At 45.7% G+C, this 12,651-nt stretch overlaps 1 protein-coding gene across 2 annotated transcripts in view; it reads left to right on the top strand.

Moving 5' to 3' along the window:
• Positions 1-12,651, top strand: part of DENND6B (DENN domain containing 6B) — a 269,659-nt gene that overhangs the window by 225 nt on the left and 256,783 nt on the right. The window contains exon 1 of one of the 2 annotated variants that reach the window (XM_085653729.1): positions 3,020-3,581. The exons of the other annotated variant lie outside the window; for it this stretch is intronic. Coding sequence (XP_085509855.1) covers positions 3,426-3,581 — 156 coding nt within the window. The 5' untranslated portion in view covers positions 3,020-3,425. Of the gene's footprint in view, positions 1-3,019; positions 3,582-12,651 lie in introns of those variants that run through there. 2 annotated transcript variants of the gene reach the window in all.

Here is a 12,651-nt window from a genome sequence, read left to right as displayed (position 1 = left end):
GCAGTGGGACAAATTGACGTCCTGCACCACCAAGAGCAGCCAGCACATGGCGATAACGCGTCACATAAGGATAATAAGTCATTATTCCCTTCCCCACCCATCCTCCAAAGTGTCTTTGTAAAGCAAGACAGATAAGGCCTATGTACCACTCGAAATATTTGTGTGTGAATTGTTTCCACAAGAGGGAGTCATTTGCCAACAAATGAAGGTCATTTCCGCTTCCCCCACCTAAATTGTTTCTGTCTCGGGCTCCACAATGAGTGGCACTCCTCTTTCATGGCTTCACTTTAAGTTAACCAAAAATTTGCCCTTTAGTGCCCTCTATAAAGCCCTAAACATGATGATATGCTGTGCAGGGTTATTTAAAGCACTGAAGATCACATCAGACCCGTCCCATGGTGCCCAAGCAAGGAATGGGGTCTGATTAAATGTATTTTAATCGCCGTGGACTAATTGAACACAGTTAAAATGGTGCATCAAGGTGAATGCATTAGGAATTAGCTTTCAAAATCATATGGGATGTTTATTGTTTATTTACACCCGATCTCTCTTGTTGTGGAAATGTGTTTACAGTTGCTTGTAAACCATGTTTCATTCATGCGTATTATGTATGACACCAGGTTATTTGTTCTGCCCTGAAATTACACTGAACTTCCATGAGATCTGACAATAATGTTGCACTCTGCGCTTCGGGCAGGTTCGGACAAAGTTTAATCGTTTGCAAAGTGTTATGGCGCTAATAATTCAACTGCCTGATGTGATGCTAATGAAATTACTTTGTTATGATTCATTCTGAAAATAGTGTGATGATTGTTGTACTTAAGCACAACAAGGTAAAGTAAATGATTCCAGCGCCATCTGGAACCCAAACTTGATGAAAAAATCAAATGTGGCTGTCTTTGTGGAAGTATACAGAGGTGCACAAAGAACTTGGCCTCCGGGCGTACAAATGTGCGCAGTCCCCGAGTTCGAAGATTCCTCTTCTGCTCCCGTCCCTATCCCTTCACTGTCTCCCCGCCCGTCCCTTTACTCTTCCTCCCCTCAAACTCTCTTCTCCCCCTTCCCTCTTTAGAACCCATACAATGGTGCAGTTTACTTTATCTCGGTTACTGCAGTGTAATATATTTTCTTTCCTTATTATGGGGATGTGTGCATGTGATATTGTCATGGTGATTTGTGCATGTGGTCGTCACATGGCAGTATGACACGCTTGTGATGACATTTGTGCTAGTATTTTGAATGTGTTATGCTGTGTACGGCTGTAACTTGTACATTTAATGATGCACATCCTGGTCACGTGCATTTTAAAGTGTGCGTTTATTTGTATGTAATGGAGTATGTGGCTCATGACTGTGACTTATGTTTTTGGTGATGCACGTGGCAATTAGTGTGTGCATGTGAAGACATACATGGAAGGAGGTAAGAGTCAGCATAGCATTTCTGCTCAGGAATTATTATTTTAAGCACAAGCATTTAAGGGCATACAGCAGTCTATTTCTTCAAAAGGGTTTTCCATTTCAGGACTGAATAATAGTGCTACATTTGTGGTTTCAGTTCCTTGAAATAGAGCTGTAAGAGAGATGTTGCAGTATTCTCAAATTGTAATCCTTTAAGTCATAGCCCTCTCTCCACTGATTCCCCCAGATACCCCTTCTATAGTCCTCCCGTCCCCTCTTAGCAACAAATAGGGTAACAAAGTGTCTTTTGGCACAGTTGTAAATAAAAAGAATTTGAAAAACTAGGCCACAACTAATCACATACTTCCAATTACCCAATAAGTGTGGACAAGCCTTATGCATCATGCAGGACATTTTGTAACAGTAGCACTCCATTATTTAGTCAGATCGAAAAAACTAAAATTAAGGACGCTATATTAAATGTGCTAAAACTTACACAACACCTTTAAGTACAGGTAAGGACATTTCCTTAATAATCTCTTATAAGGTCCAAAAGGCGAGACCTATTGGCTAGGCCAATACTTGTTGCAACCTGTTTTCAAGACTGCTACACTGTTTTTTCTAAAACTCATCGGAAGATCGGAGGCATTCTACTTCCGACATTTCAAGCTGGATGATTCTGGCCACCAAGAAAATATATACCTAATTTAGCTCTCATGCCGAATGTAAGACCACAGGACTGAACTGCTGCCTACAGCCAGCGCTATATTAAGGTTATTGTTAGGCTTCAACCTTACAGCGTCGTCACAAATGGCCACAAGAGGTAGACTGCCACAAATTACCTTGTTGCTTAGATAAAGAGAGGATACAATGGAAAAATATAATTTTGCCTGGAGTTCTGAAAATCCCTTCATGGCAACAGCTGCTTCTTAAGATTGCATTGTTCTATTCGAGGCTGGTAATGAAATGCAACTACTTGGTTGAGCGTATTCTACATACTCTTTTTAATTTCTGACAGTAACGAGGACAAGTGCTGCAGGGCCGGTAATTGATTGCTGGTGGTGACGCCCTTGTTATACAATTATAAGCAGATGGATACTTGGCAGCACTTAGATCGGGTACAGAAGATGCTGCTGGGCGGAGCCCACTCAGACTAAGCCCGCCTTTACAGTTTACTCTACTCAACATCACCCATCCCGTGACTAAAGGCACACGCAGCGTCTTCCGACAGCGTCGAGTGGTGACTACAGGTTGACCGAGACTGATGGGCAAAAAAAGCGGCTGTCATGTTCGCTACGGGCCTGGAGGCAAACCATTAGCCGGAGTTTGGGAACCTGCAAATATCAAAACACTGTGCCAGTAAAGATGCACAATTTAGGGGGCAATTAACAGCTGACAACCTGATTTTCAGCCAATCCTAAACAGCGGCATAATTTCCGAGACCACACAGCCTATAAGCAGTTAAGAGACGCTTCTCCAACCAATCGAATGACAACAGTTCCTTCAACCAATCGAAGGTCACCACCATTTTCATCTTTCAATAGAATATGTATCCACCACCCTGATTGGTGGGTATCAGTAGCTGTGACTGCTTGCCGTAATTTGATGGATAAAATACATTCGTAGGGCGTGATTACGTTTAGTGTAGTTCAGTTTTGTCAAAACGGGTCTGTTCGCGGATCCCTTAAGGCAAACAGTGCCTTTCAATGGCTGGCCGCGCATGAGCCAGTTTTCAGGGGTTGGTGTTAGTACTAGTGACAGGAAGGAGAAATAATCAATGACCAGGGATAATGGGAGGCAGTGAGAAAGGAAAGGATTGGGTAGGGCGAAGGTAGAAAAGCTCCCTATAGTACAGCATGATTAGGTGACAGAGGCATTCATATCCTCCGGCCAAGACTAGTTCCTAGGCATCAATGAAGAAGGTGCCACGAGTAAGTGCTGCTCGTGCACTGCTCAGGGTGTGAAGCTCGGCTATAACATAACCAGGGGAGGGGGTCTTTAAAGGTGGGTGACCGTGAGCATGACAGAATGGACCTCTTGTGTAGCACCCTGCAGACTGGGCGCCGGAATGAGCAGGACGCCTTGGCGCAATCACTGTCGAAGATGCCATGGTCTCGCTTCTCAGCGTGGCTTGAGTGTGTCTGCGTTGTTACCTTCGACTTGGAGCTGGGACAGGCCATGGAGGTGAGCATGAAATTCTAAAGAAAAGGAGAGGAGATAACGGAATAATTATGGGAGGAGTTAAATGGAGGGGGCGAGAAATGCTAGTCAGTGGTAGTGAGGGTGGCAATATAGGGTATAACGTAGTGGTGATGGAGTGTGGGTTGGAGGGGAGTGAGAGCCATGGAGGGGCGTGTAACCTAACTGAATGATTTTTGGAAAGTTTTGAGGTGTAGTTAATAGATGACTGCTGGATAAAGACTGAGAGCTGTGGAGAAGTAGAGCTGTAGATCACTAGTATATCCCCACACCTCACGCCAGACAGCTGGCCCTCCAAAAAGGGGTCACTTCCTGGAATGACTTGGAATTGCTAGTGGGAGGGTTGAGCAAAAGCATCCATGGTATACTGGAGCAGGACAGTATTCATCGTGTCAGCGAAGAACTATGTGCTGTATTTCTCTGCTTAAAATGTAACTTCTGTGACCACACATTGAGATTACGTGCATCTTTCCATGTAGATATTTATTTTTGCGAGCTGTACTCTTGTACCCAAGTCAGACTATGGAACTTGTTCGGGTACCTGGAAGGGAATAAAGGGTATTGGTTTAGTTGTGGCTCCCACGGATCATTCGGCTTATGTAGAGCTGAGCTGGAAACCAAAACCAGCCTTGGCTAAAATGTGTTACTCAGTTTCACCCTGCAGTAGGCCACGACTGAAGACCAGAGGGGCTTTTATGGTTGTCAGGCAGTCCTTCTAGCAGATTACTGGGAAAACGGCAGAATAAACAAGCATTTGCAATGCAATAGGTCTCGCATTTATAAGAGTTTGAGCTATTGGCATTGTAAAATTACAATGCCTTTTATTTATGCTTTGGTTTTAAAACAAATAAAAGGCATTGTCATTTACAATGTCAGTAGCATAAACTCGCATAAAAGCAGTGTGCGGCGTGCAGCAGTGTGCGGCGTGCAGCAGTGTGCGGCGTGCAGCAGTGTGCGGCGTGCAGCAGTGTGCGGCGTGCAGCAGCGTGCGGCGTGCAGCAGCGTGTGGCGTGCAGCAGCGTGTGGCGTGCAGCAGCGTGTGGCGTGCAGCGGCTTGCAGCGGTGTGCGGCATGCAGCAGTGTGCTGCGTGCAGCAGTGCCGTGCAGCATGCAGCAGTGAGTAATGCATCAGTGTGCAGCAGTGTGTGGCGTGCAGCAGTGTGCGGCATTGTGTGGCGTGCAGCATTGTGCGGCGTGCAGCATTGTGCGGTGTGCAGCATCGTGCAGCATTGTGCGGCGTGCTGCAGTGTGCGGTGTGCAGCATTGTGCAGTGTGCAGCAGTGTGCGGTGTGCAGCAGTGTGCGGCGTGCAGCGGCATGCAGCAGTGTGTGGCGTGCAGCAGTGTGCGGCGTGCAGCAGTGTGTGGCATGCAGCAGTGTTTCGTGTAGCAGTGTGAGGCATGCAGCAGTGTGTGGCGTGCAGCAGTGTGTGGCGTGCAGCAGTGTGCGGCGTGCAGCAGTGTGTGGCGTGCAGCAGTGTGTGGCGTGCAGCAGTGTGTGGCGTGCAGCAGTGTGTGGCGTGCAGCGGCATGCAGCAGTGTGTGGCATGCAGCAGTGTGCGGCGTGCAGCAGTGTGCGGCGTGCAGCAGTGTGCGGCGTGCAGCAGTGTTTCGTGTAGCAGTGTGCGGCATGCAGCAGTGTGCGGCGTGCAGCAGTGTGTAATGCAGCAGTGTGCGCAGCATTGTGCGGCGTGCGGTAGTGTGCGGCGTGCAGCAGTGTGCAGCGTGCAGCAGTGTGTGGAGTGCAGCAGTGTGTGGCGTGCAGCAGTGTTTCATGTAGCATTGTGCGCCGTTCAGCAGTGTGTGGCGTGCAGCAGTGTGTGGTGTGCAGCAGTGTGTGGCGTGCAGCAGTGTGCGGCGTGCAGCGGCATGCAGCAGTGTGTGGCGTGCAGCAGTGTGCGGCGTGCAGCAGTGTGCGGCGTGCAGCAGTGTGCGGCGTGCAGCAGTGTGTGACGTGTAGCAGTGTGCGGCGTGCAGCAGTGTGCGGCATGCAGCAGTGTGTGGCGTGCAGCAGTGTGTGGCATGCAGCAGTGTGTGGCGTGCAGCAGTGTGCGGCGTGCAGCAGTGTGCGGCGTGCAGCGGCATGCAGCAGTGTGCGGCGTGCAGCAGTGTGCGGCGTGCAGCAGTGTGAGGCGTGCAGCAGTGTGTGGCGTGCAGCAGTGTGTGGCGTGCAGCAGTGTGTGGCGTGCAGCGGCGTGCAGCAGTGTGCGGCATGCAGCAGTGTGTGGCGTGCAGCAGTGTGTGGCGTGCAGCAGTGTGCGGCGTGCAGCAGTGTGTGGCGTGCAGCAGTGTGTGGCGTGCAGCAGTGTGTGATGTGCAGCAGTGTGCGGCGTGCAGCGGCGTGCAGCAGTGTGTGGCGTGCAGCAGTGTGTGGCGTGCAGCAGTGTGCTGGCGTGCAGCAGTGTGCGGCGTGCAGCAGTGGTGCGGCGTGCAGCGGCATGCAGCAGTGTGCGGCGTGCAGCAGTGTGAGGCATGCAGCAGTGTGTGGCGTGCAGCAGTGTGTTGCGTGCAGCAGTGTGTTGCGTGCAGCAGTGTGTGGCGTGCAGCGGCGTGCAGCGGCATGCAGCAGTGTGTGGCGTGCAGCAGTGTGCGGCGTGCAGCAGTGTGCGGCGTGCAGCAGTGTGCGGCGTGCAGCAGTGTGCGGCGTGCAGCAGTGTGCAGCGTGCAGCAGTCTCGCATTTGTGAAAGTTAGAGTTTTTAGCATTGAAATCTAATGTTTTTTTACTTTAGTCTGTTCATTTGCAGAGGAGTGATTATATTTGCATAGCGCTATTGCCATTTATATGACGTTGTGGCGCTGGAGAACCTGGAAATAGGTTATAAGGGAGGGGAGACAAGAGTGATAGGTGCGTGAAAAATAAGTAACAAAATCCTTGAAAAAACAAACACATAGGTAATGCAAGATTAAGTAAAGCATGTGAAATCTAGTCAGGAACAACATGTTTACTTTAAAGGTTTTGGTTAGTTAGAGCCAAACGCAATTTACCGGCAGCCCAGAACTGCTCGCCTCTATCTAATGTGCTGAACCACCGTAGTGTGAGCGGACTCAAACTGTGAATTCACTCCAAAATACGATGACAATGACAGTGACATTAAACGAGGAGGGGGGAGTGGGGGCGGGCCGCAGTTGTAAAAGGCAGGGAGAGGGTGAGATTGAGGAAGGGAAAGATAGGGATCAAAGGAAAAAACAAGGGGGTGGCAAATGGTGTGCACTTTGATGTCCTCAGTGTCCGCACGGCTTACTGAGGACATCAAAGCAAGTGATCAGGCAGTGCTTTTCAGGCTGCCAAATGGTGCGCGCGCCTGGGGCACATGCACTGTATTTGGAGGCCTGAAAAGCCACTGTTTGCACTTCCAAAACTCGCTTACTATAAGTCTCGCCAGAGCAGCGCTAAAGCGCTGTCTCAGGCGAGACCTACAAAACCACGACCATACCGGCCCAGAGAGTTTGTCTTTTAAGGGTTATACCCATGCTGAAGTAGCAATGGTTCTTCGTAGTTAGTTCAATGTGTCATTAACTAAAGCAGTGGTTCCCAAACGTTTTGAACCACAAACCTCTTTTTAGAACAACAAACTTTTACGACCTACCTTGTCATTTACAAACTGCACATCTTCCATTGAAATGGCCACTAAGTTTGCACAGAAACACCGTTTTATTAATAAAACCGTATAGCCATGGCACAAGTCGAGGGTACACGCAGGTAGATGGTGTCTACCCACTATTTTCACACGTTGGAGGCCATCCACCCTGCCAAGAATTTGAATCCCACAGAAATATGCTGAACTCGTCTCAATGTAATTTTCAAGACACCGGGACACATTCAGCAGTGCTTGCATGCTATCTGCTTTTGTTCCGCGCAGCAATGTGCAGGCGTGGAGATGGCTTTGTTATTTTGCTTTTCAGCCGGGCCCAAAACAAAGACCGAATTTAAGAAGCCATCAGTCCACCTTTTGTTGGAGAATTCAGAAAGGGAGCTATCTGTAAACTCGCATCTAGATGCAAATGCAATATAGGGTAAACCAAGGCACACAACTTGTTATTACTTCACAGGTACTTAAGAGAGGAATGGTTTTGATTTTTTTCCCCAGTCCCTCTATTTATAAGATATGCATGCATAGTAAGAATGTAAGATGTGTTGGTCTATTCCAGTACTTACACATATAACAATTTAAATACCACTTTTTTGTTTTATTTCTTTTATAACAATACTCATCCCAATCCAGGATGTCGGAGTGCTTTACATCACTCGTACACATTATAGATTGACAATAAATCGTGTGTAAATCAATGTGAGGATGTCTTACAAAAGACAGTGAGGGTTACAAGGTGTAGGAGTCACATTGCCTTCATAGCTCACTGTGCTATATTTGGAGTACAGTTTATAAATTGCAACTAACAAAAGGATTTTTTTGTTAAAAGCAGTAAACCACTTGCCAATCTACATAAAATAAACATCTGTAATTTGTGTGTTACATGATATGCTTTGCAGGAGACATTTTAACTCTCTATGCTACTTTGATTAAAAACTGGGACAAAACACAGATCTCTCCAGCAAGTGCATTAACCTTCAACGTTATCTTACCATTGTTATTATTCCCTGATATTTCCTGGGCACACAAATATCTATTTGACAGGTGCTTTAACCCCACAAGATATTTTAAAATGCAGAATTTGCAATCAGTTAAACAGAGCAGATTTTCTGCCACGTTTCTCCTTGTTGCTAATTTCTTTCTGTCAGTTTAAAAAAACAAATGTATACGTTGAGGCCTGGGTTGTCACATTTTTGGCACAACCCAACGCAAAATCTCATTAGTTAAATATAATACACTCAAATGTACTCATGGGTGGCACATCCTACTCTGTTCAAGCAGCCAAACTATGGAACTCTTTACCCCCCAACATAAGATCGACCGACAATCACCTTATCTTCAGAAAACTACTCAAGAATTGGCTCTTCCCCACATGAGCACCATATGCAAACAGAAATTTACAGCATATCCCTCTGTATATATGCATTTTTCACTATAGATATGTACCTATCTTTGTGTATTGCTTTGTATAAACATGTAGGATAATTATGTGGTTAAAAAAAAAAAAATCAGCTTTGGTCTACATTTACTTGCTTCCATTGTGCATCTATGTACCTTCCATGTACTTGAATCTGTGTGTCTATTACTTTTCTCCTGAAAAAGCATATCCAATGCACTACCCTATTTCTCATCCTGTACCTCTATCAATACCTTGAATCTACATATACTTACCTCCTTTATGCATCTGTATACTTTCAATGTTCTTATGGATCTATATATTTATCACTTTCTTCTAATTTAGCATTTCCAATGCACTACCCTATATCTCAGCCTATACTTTTCTCAATATATCTTCTAGCCCAACTTTCTGACCCATCCCAAACTTCTTTCTACTACTCTTTCCAATGCACTACCCTATCTCTCACCCTATACATCTGTCAATATAACCTCTACATCCACTCTCATTTATCCCAAACCCCATACCACTACTATGATCCCCAAAATAACCCTTTCTAGACTCTCTCCTACTGTACCCCTCCTTGCATCATCTGGCACCTTTTACTATACCGGTCCCTCAAAACAAACCTTTATAAACTCTTCCTTTTGACTCTTCCCCTCCAAAACCCCTTTTACTCATCCAAAAGCCTCCTCCTACTGCTATGACCTAACAACAAAACCAAAAAATATCCAAATCCTTCACTCTTCTATCCCTCCACTATCCTTTTTCAATCAAAATTACATTACAGACTAACATGTTCACTTATCAAATTCCATATTCCACTATACTAATTCCCCACTAATCCTTTATGGGTTCCAGAGTAGCGTGCTACTCGCCAATAAAGCGTTTCAACACCCCATCAGGGTTACTAGCGCTATATAAATGCAAACCTTTTTCCCTTTTCTACCCCTCTCCAATCTTTCTCAATCCAAATAACTGAATAACATATCCACCACTCTAATTACTTTAATTTTTCACCATACTAATTCACTAATCCTTATGGGTTCCGGAGTAGCGTGTTGCTTGCTAAAAAAGCAATTCAAAACCCCATCAGGGGTAGCAAGCGCTATATAAATACAAACCTCTTTCCCTCTTCTATCCCTCTACATACCCTTCTCCATCCAAATAACTGAATAACATATCCACCACTCAAATTATTTCATATTTCACTATACTAATTTTCAACACTAATCCTTTATGGGTTCCGGAGTAGCGTGCTACTCCCCAGAAAAGCGCGTCAACACCCATCAGGAGTAACAGGTGCTATATGAATGTAAACCTTTCTTCCCCTTCTATCCCTCCGCTATCCTTCTCACTCCAAATAACTGACTAATATCCACCACTCAAATTACTTTCGTATTTCACCATACTAATTCACCACTAATTCTTTATAGTTTTCCATAGTAGCGTGCTTCAACACCCCATCGGGGGTGACAAGCGCTATATAAATACAAACCTTTTTTTCCCTCTTCTAGCCTTCTGCTTTCCTTCCGAATCCAAATAACTGACTAACCTATCCACCACTTAAAATTTACTTGCATGTTTCACTATACTAATTCAACAATAATCCTCTATGGGTCCCAGGAATAGCATGCTACTCGCCGAAAAAGTTCTTCGACTTTTCGTCAGGAGTAGCAAGCGCTATATAAATGCAATTACAATACAATGAGAGACCTGCTAAACATGTGTGAGGTCTTAAGATCTGATGTGACTTCTTGTGATGTCGCTTCCTCTGAGATCATGGGTTGATATGTCACTTCCTGTGATATCACACTATGGAATGGTATGCACTGTGATGTCACTGGCATACTGCCGAACTTGGTTAGTCCCCCCCAGGTTTTGTTTTTTGGACTTGGCTCTCAAATTATGTGTGGAAATAGGGTTTCTGTAAATATTATAATTTGTGCATCAGCAAGTAAAGTGCTTGATCTGTTTTGATCCTATTTAAATATTTGATTCCTGCGCACTTCAGAATTACAAAAAAACGTGCTTTTTTTGCATTCGTAACTGCTGAATACATATAGCTCATTTCCATTTTGTTGTTACAAAAAAAGGACATCCTACAGCCTTTCCTTTCACAGTTCCTGACTTCAGCAAGATTGTCACATAATTTACTTTTAAAACTGCTCTCAATTTCCAGTCCGGGAAAGAAAAGTAAAATCCAATTCCATAGTACAAGAATAAGTCGCAGTTTCCCAGAAGATATAGCCTATTTGACCTATGTCTTGGAAATACAGGTAAAGGTGACGAGATAAACGCAGAATTTAACGGCATCTTTATTTATTGCTCGGACGTTCCCGATCCACCAAAACTCGACTTGTGACACACCAGTGGTTTGCGACCCACAGTTTGGGAATCACTGAACTAAAGTATTTAAGCGCGCAAAATGGATGTTTCTCCACAGTGAAATCCATTTCCCACTGTGTATGCAAAAGGTCTATGGTGTAGTTCTGGATTTGTGCCTTGTTTCCAGAATAACTCATGATTTACTTTAGATTCATAGTGTGTATCTGTTCTAGAGATTGCATGTAGTCGCCATTCTAGTTTTTCCTTTTTTAACTTAGCATCTTTTTTTGAAAACAGATTTTATTTGTCAGAACATCACATATGTCGTAGAGCTCTGTGACCCAGAGGCAGCTGCTGCAATGATATACATAAATTGAATTTGACCATTTTCTTAAATTTTCAGAAGATGGAAAGCGATACAAATAAAATCAAAACCTCAAAACTGTAACCCCCCCTACCAGCACACTGTCGTCTATTCCAGAGCAACACATCACATCAAAAACTGTCATTGTACAAATGTAAGATATCATCAGCTACGAGGCAACCGTCCTGCTGATAAGCTGCAGGAAAGGGCATAAGCATAAACCGAAAATAAAGGAAAATAACAGTGAAAGGTGTGGAGATCACACTGGGTCTCGGCTCCAGGTCCCCATGTGGCAGCTCAAGCTCCAGACTTCGATAGTCAGCCCAACGATTCTAGATCTTAAAGTGCTTTCGGGGACACCCCCTGGCCACAAAAATTGGGATCTCAAGACCCATACAAAAGTCTAGACCATTTTTTCAGGCAGAGACAGAGGGAGCCACTGCTGCCTTCCAAGCCCTAGCGATGTTCCTTTTCGCCAGGGAAAAGCCCAGACGCATAAGATGGCGCTTGTAAATATTGCCCCGATCCCATCCATAACATGTAGGAGGACCAGTTTCGGTGAACTGGGAAGCTCCCACCCCAGCACTTCAGAGAGACAGGCCAGCACCCCCTCCAGAATCTCACTAATGCAGAGCAATGCCAGACAGTATGCAACAGGGCCCCGTCCTCATGTTCGCACCGGAGACACACCGGGAAGGTCACCAAACCCGCCATCCAGAGCCTGACCCTGGTATAATATACCCGATGTAGGTACTTGAATTGGATAAGTCGTAGGCTCATCGCGATAACCGCTCCTCGCGGAGATGCCAAAGCCTCCGTCCTGTCTTCCTCCTCCATCAGACCCACATCGCCCTCCCAGGTCTCCCTTAAACGCTGCAGGGAAGGGGAACAATGTGTAACCAGGGACTGATAGATTTTAGAGAACTTGTGATCATGGATATCCCCCATAAATACCTTGGCCTCCACCGGGCCGAGCTCCGCCAGCGACTCCTATCCCTCCAAGCTAGGGGAAATAGCATGCCAGAAGTGTAGGTACTTAAAAAATGGTGTTTTTGGCATCTGAAAGTCTTTCTGGATATCCTGGAAGGATTTCAAAACCGAACCCCGCATGATGTCGCCCAAGGTGGAGATCCCAATATTGTCCCAGTCGCGGAACCCAGGCAGAGCCACCAAGTGTGGCATGCGGCCCTTATGCCAAAGAAGGGTCTCCCGGGTCAGTCTGTTCCACCAACCCATTCTCTGTAACGCCTGCCTCCAGATCTGAAAGACAATCCGAGTGGCTGTCGTCAGGGAGCGTCTCAACGGGGCAGAGTAACTTAGCATCTTTTTAAGGTGGTGATTTGGACCTGTTTTTTATTAAACATAAGAAAATGCCACA

Source organism: Triturus cristatus, chromosome 4_1 (genome assembly GCF_964204655.1).
Source record: "Triturus cristatus chromosome 4_1, aTriCri1.1, whole genome shotgun sequence".
Lineage (NCBI taxonomy): Eukaryota > Metazoa > Chordata > Amphibia > Caudata > Salamandridae > Triturus > Triturus cristatus.
Note: the sequence above shows the minus strand (reverse complement) of the source record. Positions and strands in the feature narration are given on the sequence as shown.